We start from the raw sequence: 25,372 nt of genomic DNA, 5'->3' as shown, positions 1-25,372 counted from the left end.
ATTAATACAACATCTTTTTTTTAAATTTGAATTAAACTTGTTAAGACATCCACATATGTCTTATAAAATTATCATAACACTTTAAGAAATGACGTCTTATTGTTTTCTACAAACATAAGTTCTATAAATAAGTCAATTAGAACACGATGTTATTGTACTTCTATATCATTTTTTTAGGATTTGGGTTTTGTGTCCAAATGCTTCATCGTTGGTATTTTAGCCATTTCCAAACTTGGGCTGAGACCCGTCCAACTAGGGATGGCCAAATGGGTCCGTTGGAGGACCAGGATTGGAAATGATTTGGGCTCGGCTGAGACCAATTGGGATCAGGACCGTCCCGATGGTCCTTAACCGATTACGATATTTCATCGAAAACAAGGCCTGGCCCAGCCCAGCCCGAGACTAGTTATGGGACCGTCCTAGGACCGACCCAATATTTTGTTTATAATTTATTTTTAATGTTTTTTAAGCATATTTTAAAATTTATCTTTAAATGCATTTTTAAGTGTATTTGATTGAAGACCAAAATGTATTTTTAGTGTATTTGATTGACCTAATTATAATAAAAGTGTATTATTAGTGTATTTGATTGACCAAATTTAAAAAATATATATTTTTTATATGTCATTGAGTGGGATGATTTAGGTTCGGCTCGGGACCAGTTCTCACAACCGGACCTTATACATCTTAACCGCACCTTCGTATTTGGTTCAGGTTCGGAACCGATTACGTCATAACCAGTTACGAGATCACTATTTAATCCCGGACCCGGCCTGGGATCAATTTTTAGCCACCTCTACGCCCAGCAGCCCAGGTCAACTGACCTGTTTCTAGTCCAGCTACCCCAGCCCAAGCCCATACGCCAGGCTAACAGTGTGTAACACATAGACAACGATTAAGCGTGGCCCAGCTTTATTAGTCCAATATATTAATGCCAGGCCACATACCCATTAGTTTAAGTCCACATCCATTTATATATATACACACACATACATATATATACACCTATACATACATACATACATACATACATACACACATACACACACACACACACATATATATATATATATATATTAGGAAGAATTCAAACGAGAACCCCTGTAATTTACGAAAATGTGAGAACAACCTACCAACCAAGTAATATGATAAGTGATAACAATCAGAGTTAAGAGATTTTTAAATTTAATATAATATTAAAAAAATTCAAAATGTTTTGGGAGACGAAAGGGTAATCTTGTAATTTGAAGTGATAATATTTAAAAAATTACGATCAGAAAAGACAGATCATCTAGGAACTGATAGCATCATGGCTACGGTAGTTATCTTGGTTAATAGAGGAATGTGTCATAAGTTTTAAGAAGATAGAAGAAAGAAATCGAACATCAAGAAGTTTGAGGGAGAAGTTTGCAGAGACAATTGATTCAAGGTTTGCTTATCACAAATTTATCAAATTTAGAACATGAATCGCTCACAGTCGCTCGATTTGAAGATTGTTTGGTTCAATTAGGATACGAGTATCTTACAATTATCACAAGAAATCCGACTACAATCTATCAGTTCGACTAGGGTTAACGTATCTGCTCGATTCGTATTTAGGTGTGATAATCATATGATACGTTAACCTAAAGACTAATTGATTTTCACAAGATATGATTCGTATTTGGGTCCGACTACAATATGTTCGGTTCGGTTAGGTTCCACCATCACACGATTATCACATTGTTATCATACCCAATGGTTACAAAATGACTGTGATAAGATATTTGGTAGTTGAATTGATTGGATTCAGAATAATCACATTGTTATCATACACAATTGATACAAAATGGTTGTGATGGAAAATTTGGTGGTTGAATCGATTAGATTCACGATTATCACACTATTATATCAAAGAGATTTTGAAACTTCAGATACAATGGGGAGAAAAAGATGGGAAGAAAAGGATGGACGTTCTACTCAACATGATCGACCCCAAGCCAAAAATTATGGGATAATTCCAATTAATTAAAATAAAATACAAATTATAACAAATACTTAATTACATTACTACCCTTAGTGATTTATTTTTATTTAATATAACTTAAATTATTGGTTAAAAAGGTTTGAGTCCCATAAGTGTTCTTGCATTCTCGTTAATCATAGAGATTCTCATTTGAACTCTCTCACACACACACACACACACACACACATATATATATATATATAATTTCTTATTGTAATCCAACTCTATATCAATACTATATTATAAAACATTTGATAAAACTCTTAAAAACTATTTTTTACTGTTTATTGATGCATATTACTTAAAATACATGACTACAAGTAAATTATGCATAAGTACAACTTATTAAAGCTTTATGTTCGAATTTGTGTAACTAATTGCAAATAAACATAATAAAAAACAAGATAAACATTTTATTTTAAATAAAAAAAATCTAAAATATAATTAGGATAATAATTGTACTTTAACAAAATATTTAATTATCACCCTTATAAAAAAATTATATTATTAAATAAAAAATAAATTACTTTATTATCAAACATAAATTAAATTATAATAAAAATTTGAATTAAAGAAATTATACAAAAAATAAGAACTTTTAAATATTTATTTTAATATTAATATTGATATGTTTTTTCAAATTTATATTTTATTCAATAATAAAAATATTATTGTTTTCTAAAAAAACTTGTATTATAACATCGACATGAGACAAAATAAAATGAAACATTAAGAACGAGATGTATCTCGTTACATTACGTGAGTACAATTCTAATATATATATATATATATATATATATAGATAGATAGATATATGTGTGTGTGTCGAAGGGTTATTATAGCCTTAATTTGTAAAGGAATGGAAAACATATGTTCCTCTTGGTAGTCCAAAATTAATTTTGGATGGATTTATTTAAATATTTAAATCACACATAAACATAACTCTGACTAGTCAAATATATCTAATTCTTCATAAATCTCTAAATTAATCCACTTATTATATTTAAAACCTTCATTAATTTAACGAACCCTAAAACCATCAACAATTGAAATTGCCTCACCACCACCGCAAACAATCGCCCGCCAAATTTCCCGACCATGCACCCGATTACTTGTCGTCTCCGGCTGTTAATATCTTCACCCTCTTCTTCTCGAATCCGAATTCAAGCTCGCAGCCTTTTCTCTTCATTCTCCGACGAACCGAGCTGCCGGAGTCGGTCCTTGTTCTTCGATGATCCCGGAGAACCAGGCACCGGAAGTCTCGTCTACCGACACACTCTCAAAACACAACGTCCTTCCACAATTCGGTGGCAAAAGGAGCTAACAAATTCCGCCAGCTTTATCGGCAGAGTCTATACCCCTGTTAAAACGTTCACCACTAGAGACGGTAAACTCGTTGCCAATACTCTACTCAGAGTGGAATCTCCATCAGACTCGAAGAAATTTCTTACGTGAGAATTCGTTACCGAGCTAGTACTTTTTTTCCCCTCTCGATGCATCTTCTAGGATCTTAGGTTTTGTGTCTTTTATTTGTTGCAATTGTTCAATTTTGTTCTCTTTACGAATACGCGTATTATGTGTTGAATTGCGACTTTTAACTGATTTTCATTTTGCTGGTCCTGCCTTACAATAATTAATGAATTCATCTTCTCTGTATATTAAGCTTTCATTGATAAGCATAAGCTTCTTCCCATTTCTGGAATTAAGAGTACAGAAAACTAGGAAAGATTATTGATAGATGCAACCTTGATCGGTTAAGTTGAATATATTGGTGAAATCAAATACATGTGCCTATTTCTTCTTTCTTTCTTCTTCTCTGGTTGGGTACTATTTACTAGTTTTATTCCTTTTCCCTTACATCTTTGCATAAGTAGGGTATTCACAGAATCAGCCGCTCTACCCTTTGGACCAAGTATATTCTACCCTAACCGTACTTCCAAGTGGGATATACCGGTTTGGTTAGGTGTTATCTCAGACCCGACTCTTGTTTTAGGGGAAACAACATCGAGATTGTGAAACTTGGGGGCATTAACTCAACTCTAGGTCGCAAATGAGAGCAATAGGAACGTCACTACAGCTTGCCAAAATACGCAAAACTCAGTTATACATGTTATTTTGTGTGGTAGTATTGGGCATGTGTGTCGTCATTTTTTGTAGTGAGCATAACAAAAAGAATTTCCAAGCAGGACTCAGTTTGCTGGATTAACACCGTACTATAAAGAGTAAACCAAACTTAACGAACGCCATGAATCCAACACAGAGTAGGGTCTGGGAGGGTAGGATGTATGTAGATTTTACCTCTACCCTGAGGAGTAGAGATGATGTTTCTGTGAAGACCTCCGGCTCGTGAAGGGGTATTATAAAGACCGAGAACATTAAACGTACTCTTGAGATGTCACTCCCAGCATAATTAGTGAATCTATTTTTTTCAGTTTATTTGAGATGTAAATACGTGTTGCGTTCCCTCTTGGGCATAGCCTATCTTTGGTAAGTCACTAGTAAGTAAGCTTATTTTGTGTTCTGTGCAGGATATTATTGACCATGTGGGAAGATATGGCAGAGTTATCTATCCAACATCTAAAACAAAATGACTGTATATATGTTTCAGGGTATCTCGGATCATTCACAAAAGCTTCCAACAATGGAGACATCATATTGAGACACAAGGTTGGTATCCTATATTTATTTGACAAATGCTCTCCCTCTATCTTTTATTCTTATCTTGAGCCTTACTCGTAAAAAATAAAGTTATACTGAATGTTTCTTTATGGATGGTATGGTATCATGGTACTTGGAAGTTAGAATGGTATCACAATCACTTGATATTTGAAACATGACAGAGATGAATCACTTGGAGTTTATGTCACATTTTGAAGAATGCTAATACTGCAAATGAATGCTTTTCAAAATTTGAAGTACTTAAAAAATATGATCTATGTGAACTGTAATCACCCACTCACATTTCTCAAGAAAATACATGTGCTTAAATAGATATTGGATCACAAAGAACATTATATACGTATGTATATCCGTCTGTCCATTTGAACATTGTGTTTGGTGAAATATATTTGTCTTTTCTTCATCTTCAAATCTTTTCATTGCAGGTTACTGTGAAAGAAATAAACTATGTTGCAAATAATGATCAAACGGCTAGCAAGAATAAAGAAGGTAAATTTCATATCTTGATGTATACTTTTTAATCATTCGAGTGGGATATATTGTGTCAGTTTGGTTTGGTCTTATCCTTGCAATCCTTTGTGTTGCAGATCCAGAAGAATCACCTCTGGAAAAACAAAGAAAACGTCTTCACTTGTGGCAAGTGTTCTTTGCCAGCCCACATGAATGGAAGGATTTAAGAAAGCGAAAGACGAACCCAAGACAACCTGATTTTATGCACAAGGGTACCAGAGAAGCTCTTTGGCTTAACCCGTTTGATCCACCATGGATTATGAGACAGCTACAGCTGCAGGATTCTAGAATGGGTGGCATGGGTCTTGGAGAACATCTAAGTAATCGTTCAAGTCTTTCCCCATTGAGTTATGAATCAGATTAAAGAAACAAAGATCAAATTGCATTGCAGCTTCAAACGTGCCAGAAATTTGAAGAAAGTTGGCGGGTAAGTTTACTGTAAAGGTTGTAATTATAAAATAGTTTGCACATTCAGAGTCACATAACCTGCTTCCTTCCTGTTGCTGATCTCCCTTAACTGGAGATCTGTGTTCCATTACTGAGCATAATGTAAAACGAGTAATATTCGGTCTATAATCTGAAACCCAGGTAGGATTTAGGATTTAAGGTATAGGATTTGGATTTAAGAGTTAAGGGTCCGTTTGGTTTGTAGGAATGGAAAGGGTTTGGGGGATTTGGAATTCAAATCCATTCTTTCAAATTCAAATTCTTGAAGATGTTAATTAGGATAATAAATGACATTAAAATCTGCATTCAATTATGGATTAAGATTGACAATCTAGATGGTCAAGGGTAAGGGTGAGGGTGGGCCATGAAATTGGATCATAATTAAGTTGAACCCCTAAAGTCTTAACCAAATACCATGGAAGTCAATAATATACTTCCTTTCTTTCTTTCCACTTCTATACCCTCTTTATCAACATCCCAAAAGGGTTCGCTTTTATCGTACCGGCCATGTGGTTATCATGGGGAAGGTAGATCGCACATCTCAGAGGCATGTAGGTGGTATGTGGAGGTTTCCACGCGTTTTACAAGGATACTCACCTCCTTACCTGTTAGGCTAAAGTTTTTCTTTTGTTGACCATGAGTATCTAGGCCAACTTTAGCATCCCTCGACTAATCCCATTGCGTCTTGGAGAAGAGTCATGAAAATCCCTAGTGGCCTTGAAGGTACTAGAACTGGTGACCTATAAGAAGACTCCCCAAAGGTCTAAGGTGCCGTTTACCAAATGCTTACCCGGGTAAGCGCTTACCAAGTCACTTTACTTTACCGGATGAATATGACAAGGGCGAATTATCTTACCCGGTAAAAGCGAAGGCAAGAATCAAAAGTTTTACCCGGTAAGTGAGAACGAGGACTCTTACCATGGTTAGCGCTTACCAGGATAAATTGTTGCATACGATGCATTTTAGTGAATAAAATCTTACCCGATAAGTAAGCGATTGAATTTTATTGGTAAGTGCTTATCGGGTAAGTGTTTAGGTAAACGGTCCCTAAGTCTCATTGCTAGTGAGATGTTGAAGGACTTTTACCTGGTAGGCTTAAGTTGTAGAGACAGAAAAAAGGTTCTTTCTTCGATCAACAAATTTTTCATTGTAACTTGACGTGAAAAGATGGAAAAGTGGTTAGGTTCTGAATATATAAATTTGGTAGAGTGAGTGATGACAACAAAGTTATTTTTTTGGTAATGAGATGGTGTTTAGATTATAACTGAGATTAAACGAACATACGTCTTTTTGAAGGAAAAACAATGGGGACAAACTATTTAGGTATGCTTTTGACCTGATGGTGATTGATCGATTTATTTAGATCAAAGTGAAGAAATAATATATATATATATATATATATATATATATATATATATATATATTATAGGTGAGTTATTATGCAACCCTTTATATTTGTACAATCAATACAACTCAATTTCAATCGTCTATTTAATTTGATGAATATGTGATTTCATAAAAATTTTGATTGTTTTTTAATATAAAGTATTGATCATAATTAATGAACTCTAGTAATCTTGCATAAATATTTAAAAGTATTTAAATTATAATAAATGAACTTTTTATTATTTTTATAAATATCTTAATTAATTAAGTTGCATTAATTGTATAAATGAACATAGTTACATTTGAAATATATACGACGAATATTTTGGTATAAATAATATTCTATAAATAAATTGATAGGTTGAATTTAAGGGGCATGATAGTAATCTTAGTGGTCAAAGAAGGAGTGCTAGGAGTGCAAGTCACGCTTCTTTTGTCTCCTTTATTGGCCTCAAACTCAAAAGGTCTCCCCGGAGCATTTTGCGCATATGCACTTTCAAAAAGTTGCCCTTATTTAATAGGACGTTGAAACGAAAAGACAGTCAATTTAAGATAAATGTATGAAAGGTTAAATCATATCTGCTTCTCGATTAAATCACATGTGATATATAATATTGACTTCTTGATATATTGTGTCACATGTGATTTTGCTGTAGAATCACATATGATCACTATTTTGTGTATGTTGACCTGTTTTTTGCGCCATCTTTCGTACAAAATATAGGAGGTTTAGAGCAACCTTCAACAGCTATTCTAAAATCTCCTGGAGATTTTGAGTATATTTTTTGCTCCAATAGCTATGCTAAAATAATATTTAATTATCTTTTGCTGACATAAATCATGCTTTGAGAAACGTTGTGGTCTTGTCGTGACTCTTAAGGCTTGGTATCGTTGTCACGTCATGCCATTTAAAACCTTAGATCATCTCCAACCTTATTCTCAACATTTAAGGTAATGCGGCGGGTGAAATACCTTGACATTAGTAAGACCTTGTTACTTCAATCATGCTCCCTATAAAAAAATACGCATTTAGTTTTCATTTTATAGGCTCGAGATGACATGAATAAAAAAGTTTGTCTAAGACATTATGTTTTTAGTTTTAATTTCATAATTGATCGCGTATCTAAATTGGCGAAATTCTGAATTCCGTCAAAAATGAAATCTAAAATTTCAAATCGTCATTCGACTGCTCAACATTTGTCCAAAATTCCAACTATCGTTAGTGGATTTGTTTGACCTTTTTCAACTTGCTCGGTATTTTTTAAGTTATAGAGATGGATGCATATTTCATAATTTGGTATCCCATTTTTTAATAATGTTATATCGGAAGAAATTTTCATTTTGAATATAGATGTTATGTGTTTTTGAGTTTTCCACAAGAGGCTCAAACCGCTTAAACCGATCATGCAAGACCTCCTTTTTATGGTCTGGTTTAATCGGTTTGATCACTTGTTATCAAACCATTCGATTAGGAAATCACTTTGTTTTTCATTCACGTGTTAATTTTATATTGATTTTTAGTCGCTAAAATCTCAACTTAGATTATTTTATTTGTTAGATATTGTCATTACGATTTTTGTTATCATCACAAATCACTGATTCATGTTGTTATCATTTATGATAATTACAAAATATTTTTAAATGTATGATTAAGGTTCTAACATGAGATGTAGCATGTTGTGGCGGCACAATCAAGCCTCAAACTCAGGAGTCATGACAAAGCTAAGATGTTTTTTAAACAGTAGCTTACATCAAAGGATATATATATATATATATATATATATAGAGAGAGAGAGAGAGAGAGAGAGAGAGAGAGAGAAAGAAGATGATAATCAAATGAGAACAATAAAAAGGTTGAGAAACTTGAAAACTAATCTAAACCATCTGAATACTCTAATCTAAATCTTAATTAATGTTCCATCTATAATTAAGTAAAGATTAGTTGTGTACATGTGCAATGCGACGGGAGCCGTGAATTTTAACGATTTTGAAGTTTCATTGGTTTTATTAGAAAAGATTTAACGATGATATAAGTTACACTTGGTCTTTACATATTAATATAATTTGAATAAATAAGAGTTGTGGTTTCGATTACAGTCTATTGATGGAAAAAATTGTATGACAATTTAAAATCTTATATATTTAAAATCCAACATATTTAAACGACTCCACAAATGTGTTCAATTTACATCAAGAGCAAAGAATCAAGAGATCGAGAGTGAGACCGAGAGTTGTAGAACAATTGAATGAGATAACTTTTAATAACTCATGATGAATATCAGTTTGAATCTCACCTTGGGGGATGAGGAGAAGACGGAAAGGTATGAGAGGATGAAGACATGAATGAAAGGTGTCAAAAGTTTTTTGGGAACATGAAAAGAAAAAGTAATAATGTGCATTGGTAACTTGTACTCTATGTTATTTTAATTGTAGATTAAAAGATTTTAAGACTTAATGCATAAAATAGTAGTACTTAATGCATTATGAGTTGTTTTTAAGACTTTGTGCATAAATGTATAATACTTTGTGCATTAAAAATTGTTTTTAAGACTTTTGATAAATCTGGTTTATAAAATAGTATAGTATAAATATTTTTCTTTCTTGATTATTTTCCGTTTTAATCTAGAATAAATTATTATTTTGTTTTAATTCAATCTTATATGATGTAATTTATACGTGATAAGATATTTTAATTTTTTTAATTGGTAATAATCTTTTTTATTTCATTAGTTTAGTGTGTTATTAATTTAACTTTTACTCGTTTACTTTCTCAGATATACATTATTTACTATTAATGTATAAAAGACTTACATTTTTGTAAAATATATTTGACTACTTTAAATAATTAAAACATCACATGTAAACATCAAAGTTTTATTTCATGCAATTAAATAATATAATATCGTTAAAGTGAAACAAAATGACTGTTGTTTGATCATGTAAAAACAAAACAAAGTTGATGTGAAATGTGATGTGAAAGTGAAACACTATAGTGTTATTTCATATTGTGTAACAACATAAAGTCGCTAACATTAAACAATAAATTGTTGTTTCATAACGTGAAACAATGTAGCGTTGTTTCACTTTGAAAACAAAACAAAATATGATGTGAAATATTAAAGTGTTGTTTCATATGGTGAAACAACACAAGGTTTCACATGGTGAATAATGTACTACTGTTTCACATGGTGAAAGTGAAACAATGTAGTGTTTCATCATGTGAAAAGAAAGAAAAAATGACGTAAAATGTGATGTGGAATATTAAAGTGTTGTTTCATAAGGTGAAACAACATACGAGTTAAACTATTTTTATTGTTTTATATAAAAATGCAATTATTAAAAAAATGTAAAAAAAATAATGATACTCGTGTCAAATTAAAGAAGATAAAACGTTTATTTTGTTTTGTACAATTTTTTTGATTAAAAAGTTTATTGCAATTTATGTAATTTTAATTTAAAATTATATTATTATAAATATAATTTTGATAACCGTCATTGTTTACTATAGTTTTGATGTCAAATACATAGAATGCCTTTTTAACTTGCATTTATCCAATAATAACTTTCAAATTTCAAAAATATTACAAAACACTAAAACCGTAGATTAAATTCAATTAATTATTAAGATTGATCCTTATAGTTCTTAACCTTTTTTTGGTCCTCAGATGATTTAACCCATATATATATATATATATATATATATATAATAACTAGCTTCAAATTTCAAAAATATTACAAAACACCATCATCTTTCATAACCCTAAGATTAAAATTAATGATTAAGATTAGTACTCATGGTTTTCAACCTCTTTTTGATCCTCAAATGATTTAACACACACACACACACACACACACACATATATATATATATATATATAATAGCAGATTCAAACGAAAAGTTGGTTAATTTACAAGAAAGCGAGAAGGAATATGGGTTACACAATCCATTAATTAAAAAAATTAAAAAAATTAAAAAAAAATTTATTACCATTTTGAGTTGGATAAATCCCTAAAAAACTTATTATATCTTTTAGATTTATTTATTTTTTAATTTTAATTAATTAATAACTTTTTTTGTCAAGCTTTATATAAAAAACATAGATACACTTTTGATAAAATAATTTCATAATTTTTATCAAATATCACATGTGATATCTACGATCAATTCATATGATAATTGTAGATATTATTGTTAATCATATGTGATAATCATATTTATTTTTGTTAATCATATGTGATTGTGTATATTTACATTTATAGATCATTTTCAGATGTAAATATTATCACATGTGATAATACGTCACTTATATTCAGACGCATATTATCTATTATGTGATATGTACAAAGAATTCAAAAATGGGTCATACAGATCATATATGATATACAATAAATTACATGTTAAACGAAGTATATCATATGTGATTCAAATCGTGAATTTAATAATTAGAGAAAAAATGGTGACAAAGATTATAAATTAATTGTAGATATCATATTTGATATTTGATGAAAATTGTGAATAGCAACTGTCATGACAAAAACCTTTTAATTAATCGTATAAAATAAATTATTTAAAAAAGAAACATTTAAAACATGTCACCGTCAATCGATTTCTTGCTCTGAATTCATTGAACTCAAAACAATTCCCATCAAATCAAACAATACCTTTTCTTTTCAGCATATTATATAAGTTCAAATATCCGATTTCTCTTCTCTATAAAGTATTTTTGTCGATATTTCAAATAATTGTCCTGAAATACGGACATAACATATTGCATTTCAATTACAATTTGAGTGTCAACAAACGTAACCAAAAAAGTAAATCATCCGACAAAAAGAGAGTTTGACATCATACCTTTTGGGTGTTGGATTAGACCGAAGAAAAATTGTCGATAGGACAGAGAATTAGTCTTGTCTCGTTCCGTCCTATCTCGTCTCATCTAGTCTGCGTACCAAACATGGTCCATGGAACAACTACACCATTAGATGAAGAACTAGCATACATACATACTGCTTCCTTTTAAGAATTAATACATTATGTGATTTTTTATGTGATTTTTTTTTTCATCTGTGGCTAGAATTTAATGTAGTGATATATATTTGTTTCACATGTACTTGGTTCAAAATGTGAATTTTTTGGGGTGTTTGCGACACAGAAAATGAATGTAAAATTTTTCACATTGTGAATTGAATACATATGAGAAAAAGACATTGTGAAAAAAAAAATTCAGTATATTAAATACTATACTTAGGTGGAAAAGAATCATGTAAAACAAAATTTGAAGGTAGAATTTCCCACAGATACCACAAATTTTGGAGTTTTCAAATGATTAAGCATATATATATAGTGGAGGTTCAAACGAGAACACCTCCATTTTACGAGAATGCAAGAACACCTTTATCACATGTGATAATACGCGTGAGGGGACCCTGTAATGTGTGGTCGACGTGTTCTACGACTTAGGCCACGCCAAAGGTTGTCTGTGTCTATAATTTAGCATCACATGTGATGGTCTTGGTGAATTATAGTATCATATCAACAACATCATTATCACATAGGATAATACTTGTGAGGGGGTTTAGTGGTGTAAGGACGACTTGACCTGCAACCAAGATAGCATCGAAAATCGTCTACGTCTCTGATTTAATATCACATGTGATAGAATAATAGTATCACCATAGACGGACCTAGTTAAGTGCCATGGGTGGCACGTGCCACCGTATCGTTTCTCCGTCGAAGGGTAAAAAATTTAGGTTTCGTGAACGGTGTAACCGTATTAATTTGTTGTGTGCCACCGTATGTATTTTGAAACTACAATGAGAACAAGTTTTATTTGGTAGAATTGGTTTGCAAAGCTTTAATTCTACCCCACACCCAAGTCCGAATAATGTTAGTGTCATTTTCTTAGTCAAACAGTGCCACCGTTTGAAAAAAAATCCATATATTTGTTTCTTATAGTCAAACAGTGTCATCGTTTGAAAAAAATTTCCTATATTTTTTTCTTATGGTCAAATGGTGTCACCGTTTAAAAAAATTGTGGGTCCGTCCCTGTGTATCACATGTGATTGTCTATAGACTATAGTAAAAAAATGTTCTCGCATTCTCGTAAAATGAAGATGTTCTCGTTTAAACCCTTCCTATATATATATAGTCATAAACAAAGAAAAACAAGACGGATATGCTACTTTACTTGAAGTTTCCTGTTTGTCTCAAAAAAAGACAAAACATTCGATGTCGGTGGTTGTTAGCGATCTTTGTTAGAATCCAGTAACTTATTGGAATTGTATCACAATATAAATACCATTTTTCTAATTAATAAATTCTTCTATAAACTAAAATCAGGAACCAATCTTTTTTGAGATCTTGTTATATCTAAAACTTTTGATTATATTACATAAATGAGATAACAGAGAATATATATTAAGAACAAAAATGGGCTAAACCTAAAACGATTAACAATTTGAAATTAAATTTAAACCATTAATGATTTGAACCTAAAACTAAACAGTTAATGGTTTGTACCTAAATAATTTTGGCTATAGTTTTACACATGTCGATAAAAGACCTTAAAAACATGTAAATTTGGGCCCCAAAATTTCGGAGGCTCTGTTCAAAATCTCACATTAAACATGCTAAGGGACGGTTCTAACTAAAATTATGGTTGGACTTTTAAAAATTACATATAAGCCCCTTCGTGGGTTTATTTATAGGCAACCTTACCTTTCAAGGTAGGTTCGTCCCTGTCTAATCATCCAGCTGTACTCCACGATAATAGCGACATATCCATTTCACTCGAATACTCGTTCTATCTCCACCAAAAATTTAACGTCAAAAGATTCTTTAATTTAACAACTTCTTATCAATCCGATATCGACTACATTTACGTAGTTTCAAGAGTGTATTTGTGACATTCGTCATACCAGTTATCAGATGAAAGATGAATTGCGTTGAAAGTAATGTACTTTACTTTAATTTTTAATTCACGTTTATTTTGTTAAAAACCACAAGAAAATAAAATTAATTTATTTTTGTTTTTATTTAAGGGGACGGTGTGATTATTCCATAAAATATCGCAGTCGTCACATGTAACATTTTTTTAGCTAAAAGCAACAAACGAGGCCACTATTGAAAAACTAAACAATTGGGATTGCCTCTTATATTCGAATCGTACTACATCCTGTTTGTTTCATCGGGTTTTGAAAACTGGATTCGCCGTTTGGATTTGTTAATAGGATTTGTCATTCGGATTTAATATTCAAGTATGTTATCCGAATTCTTCATCCAGATGTATCACCTGGAGTCATCTTCAATAGATTCCGAATTATGTAAAGATCCGAATCATATTATAAAACTATTTATGGACCCAAATTGTAACATAGCATTCCACATTTGCATATAACCCACGTCTTTCATACAACATGAAATAAAATAATTACACACCAGTCCTGAATTGATACATTCAAAAGTAGCTACAAATTTTCGTTTACACCAAGTACATGACTTAACAGCTTCCCAAAAATTCACTTGTGTAAAACATTCATAACTTCTTCATATTTTTCCTTTTCCCTTACTCTTCATATGTGTCTCACCTGTAATGCACATTTTTAAACACAAAATGAGGGTTAGACCATAAAATCTAGTGAGTAATCCCTTTTATTTTGCTATTACAGGGTGAAAATCACCAAAACATTATCTAGAAAACCCATATTTGTATTTTAAAACAAATAAACAATCTTTTATTGAGACAAACCTTTTTGTCGCACCATATAGGTAAGACATCACCTCAAAGATGCGATAAACCAACTCATCGCATCATAAGGATGCGATAACCTCCTTTTGTCGCATCATAAAGATGCAATATTCACAACTCATCGCATCACACCGATGCGATAAAAATCACACTCATTGCATCACAAGGATGTGATAAAAATATCCCATAATCCACGATCATCATTTGAATTGTCATCTAGCTGCTTGAAGATTAATACAAGATAAAGTTAAAAATGGTATGACAAATACTACTTTTGGCGAACCGATTTTTGAGTGCAAACCTAACCAACAAGTTTGGCTCACCAACTCTCGTCATGGTATTGGAACATGCTCAGCATGTTAGACTAAGTAAATTTGAAATTTCTATTTTAATAGTATCATACTTTATTTATTGTTCCCTCTACATACAACAAGATGAGTTGTATTAACAAACGTTCACATCAACACCAAAATGTTGAAATCAAGAATACAAGCATCCACTAGTCATCAAATTAAATGAAGACACACGTTAAAGTTGAATAGCAACATTTAATGCATGGTGGCTATAAAAGACAACTCTTGTCAAATATTTCAACTCACCCGTTTTGATAAAGAAATTACTGAGTAACAGTTTTTTATGCAAAATCGACAAACATCTGAAAATTATCTCAGTTTTTCTAGAAACATCAACAGTGAAAATTAAGTTTAAAGAATCGAATTCAGAACCTTAGGTACAATTATAAACATTACTACCATTATGCCAATGTAGCCTTTTGTTAATTTTTTTTCCATTTTGATTTTATTATTTTTTTTCATGACTAATTTTTCTTTCCAATGTTGAATCATTTTAAAATTCGTCGCTTTTTATCTCATTTTCAAGACAACATATATATTTATATTAAAGATTAATGTCGATTCCATTTGAAAAAATGATTTTTATTTCCCAAGTTAACCTATGATTTTTACAGACCTTTGACCCACTTTAAAGGTACAACCACTCAAAGAAATTTCTGGGTTAGTCAATGATGCCTTAGCCGACTTTCATTATGCCAAAAAATCAATTCATATAAAAAAAACTTAATTAGTAAAATAAGCACCTAGAGGGAGTTTTAAATGCTAACTCTCTAATTAGTTCAAACTATACAAACAAATCAGATGAGATATTTATGAAAACGATGAGAATTTATTTATTATGATTTAGATCTTCATGAAAACGATCAAAGTTCATTTATTATAATTAATCAGACTAGATGGACGGCTAAGATTTAATTGTATTGAGGTTTGTATTTAAAACTCGCTCTAAACACCTATATTTAGGGGGGGGGGGGGAAGGTGATACAATGGTATTAAGAACGAGAAGGGGATTACTTTCAAAATTATAAATGTTATAACCGGGTAAGTGCTTAACGAGTCCTTTTAACTTATTGGGCGAGCATGGTAAGTACTAGTAACCTTATATGGTTTGGTATTTAGTAAAATACGTTTACCAACAATCTTAGTATGTCATTTTGGACCACTTGTTTCTTGATTTGGAGTCACCGTAATAGCATAATCTTTAAAGAAACATTGGTTCTTGCCAAGATTCAATTCTCCAAGATTTAAGTCCTGAGTTTTCGAGTGGGTACCGAGACGTCTTAAAAAAGATTCATTTCGTGGGAACCGTGGAGTGAAAAACCAATTCTACTTTCTCCCAACGGGTAAACCGATCAATAGTCTTAATGACAACATCGTGTTTGCTTTTTCAGTTTCGAGAGTTAAGGTTGCTTCCTTTGCTTCATTTTTTGTTTCGTTTTTTTATGTTTCTTCTCCGTACTGCATCTCGCAGTACCATTTGTCGTACTCTTTGATTTTTTTTTTAATTTTATGCTACTTTTTTATTAAAAAAAGAAGATGCTCACCAACAGTTTTACTATATCAAATAATTTAACCAATAAAATAAATAAAAACAACGACTTTTACTAAATAAATAATACCGTACAACCCACCATGAATATAAAATGGAGTCCGATTAATCCCCAATAAAATATCAATCATCACATCCATTGCCGCAAATAACTCGAGACCATTCGTCATTTATTGGGTCCCTTTGCATTGTCTTATTCGTCAATGGCTTGATCGTTGATCTTGATGCCCATTTTTTCATAAGTGGCTGGAATATTATCTTATATTATTATATTAAGTATAAGTTATAGTTTATTGAGATTTTTTGTCACTTTTAACTTATAAAAAAAGCCAAAATTTTTGGTTTCAAAACATCTTAATCAAATATTGTCGTTAAGTATTTGATTTTTTTTATCTTGTAAGTTCTTTTTTGCTATAGTTAGACTTCACTAAAGACTGTATTTGATCTTTATCTGGTATAATTTTTTGTTATAGAATATAGAAATGTGAGTTAGATATCTGAAGGATATGGGGATGGTTGGAGTTCAGTTAGAGATATTAGTCAGTCTCTGTGATTGTAAAAAGTATGATATCTATGAGGTACTAAATAAAATTTAGCATGTTTTAGTTATTTATGTATAGTAGGAATGACAACGGGTGTGAATTGGGCAGGTTATTGGTATCTGTGTCTTTGAAATCGATAACTAAAACCGTTCTCATAAGCGTCTTGATCTCTGTGGGGATCTTATCTAGGATCCCCGTCGTTGTTTCCTCGATCCTCGTTAGGGAACCTGTTAAGGGTAAAAATCACCATTTTTCGTGTTGGTTTCCCTGTTCGCCGTTGGTTATACTCAAACCAATCTGAAATAAATTATAATATGTTAATTTTCACAAATAAAAGTGAATTACAATTCTTTTAAAGATATAAGTCTAAATGTCTCAAACATAATCAAATCAATTACAAACAACATTTTAGATTACAATATAAAAGTAAGTTTCAAACATCATATAACTAACATCACGATTTTACGATTAGACAAATAAACTAGATTTTTTCGTGAGCCTTATTTGGAGTGTTGAAGTAAAGTGGATAAAAGTCTTTTAAATTTTAATGTTAGTATTTTCTTTTAATGATATTATATATATATATATATATAATTAATATATATACACATATGGGGTCAGTGATCACCATCCCCGTCCTCGACCCCGTTAAAATCCCCGCTCTGTCCCCGATAAGACGTCCCCAAATCCGACCCAAAAGTTTCAGGGTTTTTTTTTTTTTTTGCCATCTTTAATGTATAGAGCCACTTAAATCATTTGAAAATTCTAAAATTTGTGAGGTCCATCATAAATCATCAATTTTAAGATAATAATTATTATTAATTAACGAGATAAGTATCATTATTTATTGAATACAAATTAATGCATTTTTTCAGGAAATTCCATACATATCTTTCTCTCTTTTCTCCTCTCTCTCTTAAATACACACATGAACAATTAAATATGTACATAAAGTGAACGCAATGTAAACAAGTTTAAGAAAAACTTTACTTAAGGTGTTCACAATGTGTTTACAAGTGGTATATATTTAAATTTAGTTTTATAGATTTGTTGGTGTTCCAAATACGTTCACAAAATATACAAGATCTCATAAATTTAAAGCGTGTTCGCAATATTTCATAAATTAACATAAAATATGTTATGTTTTAATGTAATTTTTGTTCAAATAAAATGAACTCTCGAAAAGATCATCATATAACCTCAATGGAGTTGGTTTTAAGTGGGATTAATCCATAAGAAAAAAACATTCCTATCACATCCATTACAAAAGAAACATGGGCATGGTTTTAAGTGGGTCCCTTTGCTATTATCTCATTTTTCAGCAAACCGAACCGTCGTGTATGATACGGCAAATGGCTCGTTGATGATCGAGACCCTTTTCAGTGCGTACTTAGGACATTGGTGTATAGTTAAACGTAAAAGTCTCTACCACAACAAACAAGGCCATGATGTTTTGATTTTGTTGTTGATTCATGAACAGTTGTTGATACAAATACTGATATATCCAACAACCTTTTTTTTACCTCTATAATTGCTTATAACTTCTCTTGAGCGTAAAGCTTGTAACTAAGTTACTTCACAACGGGTAAGAGTCGTCACCCTCACTTACCGGGTAAGACTCTTAATCCTTATCATTGCTCTTACCAGGTAAGATTCTTGACCCTTACCATGTTTATTCGGTGAGGGAAAATGCCCGATAAACACTTATTGGGTAAGAGTTTAGTAAACGGCCCAAAAAAAAACAAATGGTAAGAGATATAGATGAGGTGGTGCATTACCCTCTTTATCAGCTTTCCCCATATGTCAAAGTAATGTGTCTATTTCATATCAAGTGCAACGACTTTCAACGTTCAATTATTTGACAATATGCAACAACAAACAAAATCAATTATGTAGCAAATAGTACATAAACCGTATATTGATTTGATTTAAAGACACAATATTACGTTTTCATTATAATAAAATTGGGTTTATAGGATGTTAAAATTGTGTAAGTATCTCAATAGACTGTTTTATGGTATGTGAGTTTATAGGACCAAACGTTAAAGTGTCTTATCTAAAGGTGTTGCAGTAGGTTTATAAGATGCTTTTTGGTGTCTTGACAAGTTTTTAAGAATATTTTTAAAATAAAACGTCGTATTAGCTATTTTACATGACACTTTTGAGAAGTGCCTTATAAACACTTTTTTTTATAGAACAACTGTTTTTATATGATATTTTCAAATAATATTCTATAAATTAGCTGATACGACGTTTTATTTTAAAAGCGTTTTTAAAAAACTTGTTAAAACGTCTTATAAATCTATTACAACATCTTTAGATATGATATTTTAACGTTTGATCATATAAACTTACGTCCTATAAAACAGTCTATTGAGACACTTGATTTTAAAGTAGTATTAGGAACAATAATACATGAGTTTACTACAATGTTAACCTATCATAGTTTGCTTTATTTATTGTAATTTAAGCCTAAAAGTTATGGATAATATACAACCAAGCCCTATAAAAAGCTAAGTGTCACGTTCCGTTAGAAAGTTCTCAGAAAATTCGAAACATTTCTTATCACCATCAAGAAAATGAAGTAATCTCGAAGATGGATCAAGAAGATTGCAATAAAAGAACAAGAGTGTCCAAACATATTTTAGAAGGGTCCACTCATATCTAGTACTTGTGTAGCTAAAAGCTTCCTTTTAAATATCTAGATAAAGTCTCTAGATGGGTTAGGTTCACGTGATACCAAGGGTTTTTCGTGAGACCTGTAAGACCAATTTATGTTTATCGATCAACTTTATAAGCTAATGATCTATCGGTCTAAAGTTGCACGGTGACAATTTTGTGATTATTGAGAAGTCTCCTGACAATTTTGTGACTATAAATGTTCAGATTGTAGATCTAATCCAAGGGTTGAGAATTGGTCTTACGGGTCTCACGTAAAAACCCTTGGTCTCACATGATCCCAAGTCGTCTCTAGATAGTTACGTAAAGTAGTATAAATAGATGTAGTCCCTCATCTGTATTCATCCACTCAGTCGTAGAGAAGTTGATTAATAGAACAGAAGGGTTATCCCAGTCATCTTAGCAGTCTTGTTTGGTCTTCTTGTAATTTGGTTGATTTAGTCCGAGAACTAAAGCCGTATTCACGCTTGTGAAGACAACTGCGTAACTTAAGGTCATCTCCAACCGATTCAGTGAAAAGCTAAAGTGCCATAATATAACGAGTTATCTTCGATTATTATGCTAAAGTGCTAAAAAAACTAAATAAACGTGATAAGTTTTTTTTTTGGGGTCAAAAATAGCCGTGATTGAAGCACATAACACTAGTACACCTTGATGTTACTAAATTAATTTTGTTGGTATGATAAAATATAAAAATATAAATTTGACTAATTTACTAAAATTAATTAATATACATAAAAATTATTATATTTATATAAATTATATAAAAAAAACGTGATTATGTTTCAAATATTATATATATATAGGGGAGCGTTCAAATAAAAACCACTCAATTTGTAAAAATCGTGAAAACCTCATTCAACCAATCATAATTTTTTATTTTGTTCATTTTTTTGTAATTATGAGAGGTTGATTAACCATTTTTATTGTGGAGGGTGTTAATCATGGATATTATCATCTTTATTATTTTAATTTTTGAGAAATACATGAAACATTTTCATTAAAATTTCATTAAATATTATATGAAACAATTTCATAATCATATATGAAACAAATTCATCAAAAAAAAATATATGAAAAAATTTCATAAGATTAAACAATTTCGTGAAAAAATTTCATAAGATTAAACAATGAAATCGACGTATGAGGGTGGTTTGTACGGTTTTTACAAATGAGAGTGATTTTCATTTGATCGCTCCTCTATATATATATATATATATGTGTGTGTGTGTGTGTGTGTGTGTGTGTAGCTTTTTTTTTTTAAGAAACTTACAATTTGTAAGATTCATGAGATCCAATATAAATCATAAATTTAAATTTAGGAAGTTAATAATTTTGGTAAATTTTAATTAAAAATTGAATTAAAAATTATCATAGATATTTTATAAATATTCTTTTCTCTCTCCTCTTTCTCAAAATAATCTAAAAAATACAACCAAATCTAATAAGTAGTCCAAAGGGGGTTTTTTGTTTACTTCTTAATAGTTACATTAAGAGGCAACATCTGAATCGTTAAGAGGTGAATCTTGTTTGCGAAAAGAAAAGTTTGTCTCTTAATGGTTCTGAGACCCTTTGAATAATTTTGTATGATGAACCTCCCTTAACCATTCAGTGCCCTAATTTCACTGTAAACAATTACCAAACAATTATATTTTATTTTATATTATATCATGAGAGTCTTTTAACCATTCTCACCACTTAATTATTCTGCACCAAACCATTCATCAACTGTCAAACAACCCCCAACACATTGAACACTAGATAACTTAACAAGTATAACCAAGTAATCGATTGTGATCACAAGTGAACACAATATGAACATAGAAACACCAAAAATAAAAAATAAAACCAAATAATTACAGATCACTAAAAACATTTTGTGAGGACTTTGATACACATTATCAACAAAATTAATAATAAAGTTTGAACATCCTTAAGCATCTTCAGAAAACCCAAAACCAATTTATGTTAATTGATCAACTTTAAAAGCTAATAATCTAATGTTCTAAAGTTGTACGGTGGTAATTGTGTGATTATTGAGAAGTCTTGTAGCAATTTTGTGATTATGATTGTATCTTTGTGTGTTAATTTTTGATATACATTAATAAGAACTAAAAAGTTGAAAAAAGTTTGTGCAATTGTTTACAAACCCCCTTTCTGCAATTACTTTCTGTTTATTGTCATCTCATTCGGGACCAACGCAATTTTTTTTAGAAACTATCAAACTTAAAAACGAAAGCCCATTTTGGTTATAATTTGAGAACTTATTCTTGTTTTAAAGATAGAAATGTATTTAAGATTCATGCACTCAATATTAGCTAATAGGGAGTTAATATTGTATGAAAAAATAAGGATAACTTCAAAATCCTTAATATATATAAGTTGGACCATCTCATCTGGTTGACAAGTTTTTCCAAAAGGTTCTAGTCATCTTAGTTAATAACAATAAATCTATATCTAATGCTTCCCATGTCCCAACATAAATGTGCATAATGGAAATCACATACAATTTTAGGTATACATGATTATTACAAAAAAATTATTAATCAAATGACATATTTATCCTTATTTAATTTCTCTTTCTTCACAACTCTTAGATATTTGTGCGTTAATAAATAGTAAATTTGATAATTTAGTTATCTTCTTTTCATAATGAACACTTATTATGGGACAAACATAAATAGAAATATGAACAATTATTTTGGGACGAACGGAGTATATTCTAATACAAAAATAGAATCCATGCGAATGAAGTCAAAAGAATCATCAGGAGATGAATGAAGAAAATACATCAAAGTTTTCAAGGCAAACAGTTTAAGACTTTGATACTACTATACTAGATCAAAAAAAACTTGAAGAAACAATAAATAATATTATAAAATGAATATCCAATTAAATTTTTACGTATCTTTTCTTGGATAATTTCAACTATACATCTATAGACCCTTAATATAATACTAAATTATTTTTGAGTCTTATTATATACTAAAAAATTTATGATTATTTTACTTAATAATTTTTTAAACAACTACTATAATATAATAATAATCTATACTATATTATAAAGCATTTGACAAAAACTCCAAAAAATCATTTTTTATGCATGACGTACTATATATTTCAATGCATATTACTTAAAAATAAGATTACAAGTAAATTATGCATAAGTACACCTTATTAAAGCTCCATGTTTGAATTCGTGTAACTAATTGCGGATAAACATAACCAAATGAAGAATAAACATCTTATTTTAAAATATAAAAAATTTGTTAAACCTAAATTAAATTATAATAAAAAATTAAATTAAAAAACTTCACAAAAAATGAGTAATTTTAAATAATTAATTTGATACTAATATTGATATATTTTTGTCAAATTTTTATGATATCTTTAAATTTATATTTTATTGAAAAATAAAAACATCAACATTTTTTCAAAATCATATAAGACCATATTATAATATCGACTGAGATAATAAATAAAATAAAATATTAAAATTAAGATATATTTTACTATATTATACGAGTATCCTTTTAATAATAATAATAATAATAATAATAATAATAATAATAATAATAATAAAAGAAAATTGATCTTATTTGTTGTTGGTCCTGGATGTGGCCCCCTTTCCCCGAGTGGCGGCCCTTCTCATATTTACATATCGATTAATAAATTATAAAAAAATGATTTTTAACTTAAAAACGTTTATTGAACAATAAATTTAAGACAAGAAAAACCTCTCTTTTCTACTATGAGTTATCTACAAATTTGGTCCATATGGTTTGTCAGAAATAACATTTTATGTCCCTATAATTTGGAAATTACAATATGACTATCGTGGTTTGTAAAAATGTTCGAATTTAGTCTGTTTCTCTAACGATCTTTAAAAAATTTCCATTAAGTAAGAGACATTTTCGTCCATTTAATCATTTCTTTTTTATCTTTTATCTACTCAAAATAAATTTTATGATTTTGGTTCATGTGGTTTCTGATTGGTTAAAACTTAAAAGACAAAAAATCGATAAAATGACGAAAATGTCTCTCATTTAACAGAGTTTTTTAACGGCCGTTAGAGAGAAAAACTAAATTCGGATATTTTTGTAAACCACAATGGTCATCAAAGACGGACCTATGGATTGTTTTTCATACGTTTGCATCTTTCATGTACCTAATTTTTTTCAAGTTTATGATGGACGAACAATACGGTGGCTCGTGCCAGCATATCCATTTAACTGGGTCCGTCCATGATGATCATCTCGTAATATCAAAACTATAAGAACGAAAAATATTAGTTTTAACGAACCATAAGAACGAAATTGCATTTTACTTTTTTTCTTATTATAAGATATTACAACTTGTTAATATAAAAAATAACAAAAGATAGATATTGATAAAAGACGAATGATGGGGCAAACTATATTTAGAAAACCATCAACTCTGACCGTTATTTCGTCATCAAGACTTAATTATTATATATTATTCTACAAATTTCTTGTTATATAGTTTAACATAAATATTTCACTAGTAATAGAGATTTTTAATATATATATATATATATACATATATATATATATGTATATATATATATACATATATATATATATGTATATATATGTATATATGTATAGAGTTGGGTTCACGTGAGACCAATGATTTTTCGTGAGATCCATAATTCCAATTTATATTCATTGATCAACTTTATAAGCTAATGATCTAATGGTCTAAAGTTGTACGGTGGCAATTTTATGATTATTGAGAAATCTCGTGGAAATTTTGTGATTATGAATTTTCAGATTGTAGATCTAAATCCAAGGGTTGAGAATTGGTCTTACGAGTCTCACAAAAAACCCTTAGTCTCATATGATCCCAAGTCTATATATATTCTATTTTAAAGAAATTTTAACATAACATTGGAGATGCTTTGATAATCAATATATTTTAATATGACAATTTTTGAATTTTGATTAATCCTATGTAGTAGACATGGCTAATTGGGCATTTAGATAAGGGGATCAGAATTTTTCAGACCAAGTCCGTTTTGGATCAGATAGACTGTATTAGTCCAGTTACAATCTTATATTATCAGATAAAATTCTCAAGTAGCAAAATGACATACTAAAATTGTTGGTAGAGACAATCATTTCTTACTACGTTATCTGATAAGACACAATAAACATTTAGTTACATGGTAAGAAATGATTTGCGTTTAGCACACACTCTCTTAATCTTTTTGACTTATCTGAAGCTTTCTAATTTAAATTTCTTGACTTATTGCTTTTGCATCGATATCAATATTGCAGTTAAAACAATAAATCTCAGGAAGTGCAACGTTTTTTCTTTGAATTTTTTGTATAATAGATTTCAGGACCCTCTAAATCACAGCTCACTTCATTTCGAAGTGCAAATTGAGTTAAGTGCCTTGGAATCTTGCGTTTTGTGAGGATATCATTCGAATCTTATGGTAGTAATGTCGA

General features: G+C 30.3%; 1 protein-coding gene across 1 annotated transcript; it reads left to right on the top strand.

Annotated features, from left to right (window-relative positions):
- Positions 1-2,904: 2,904 nt before the first annotated feature.
- On the top strand, positions 2,905-5,797 carry LOC112511282 (protein OSB1, mitochondrial). The gene is made up of 4 exons (XM_025116848.1): positions 2,905-3,456; positions 4,534-4,672; positions 5,110-5,173; positions 5,272-5,797. Exons 1-4 carry the CDS (start codon positions 3,104-3,106, stop codon positions 5,556-5,558), a joined length of 843 nt encoding a protein of 280 aa, XP_024972616.1. The 5' UTR covers positions 2,905-3,103; the 3' UTR covers positions 5,559-5,797.
- Positions 5,798-25,372: the final 19,575 nt, after the last annotated feature.

The sequence above is a fragment of the Cynara cardunculus genome, assembly GCF_001531365.2.
Source record: "Cynara cardunculus var. scolymus isolate 2C chromosome LG 4, CcrdV1, whole genome shotgun sequence".
Taxonomy (NCBI): domain Eukaryota; kingdom Viridiplantae; phylum Streptophyta; class Magnoliopsida; order Asterales; family Asteraceae; genus Cynara; species Cynara cardunculus.
The sequence above is the reverse complement of the archived record's forward strand: the minus strand, read 5'-3'. Positions and strand labels throughout refer to the sequence as shown.

Bases quoted from the DNA above. Each gene is read 5' to 3' on its own strand.
- LOC112511282 (XM_025116848.1), top strand. From the start codon at position 3,104: ATGCACCCGATTACTTGTCGTCTCCGGCTGTTAATATCTTCACCCTCT. The intron at 3,457-4,533 runs GTGAGAATTCGT...TGTTCTGTGCAG, and splicing joins GACTCGAAGAAATTTCTTAC to GATATTATTGACCATGTGGG. The intron at 5,174-5,271 runs GTAAATTTCATA...TTTGTGTTGCAG, and splicing joins GGCTAGCAAGAATAAAGAAG to ATCCAGAAGAATCACCTCTG.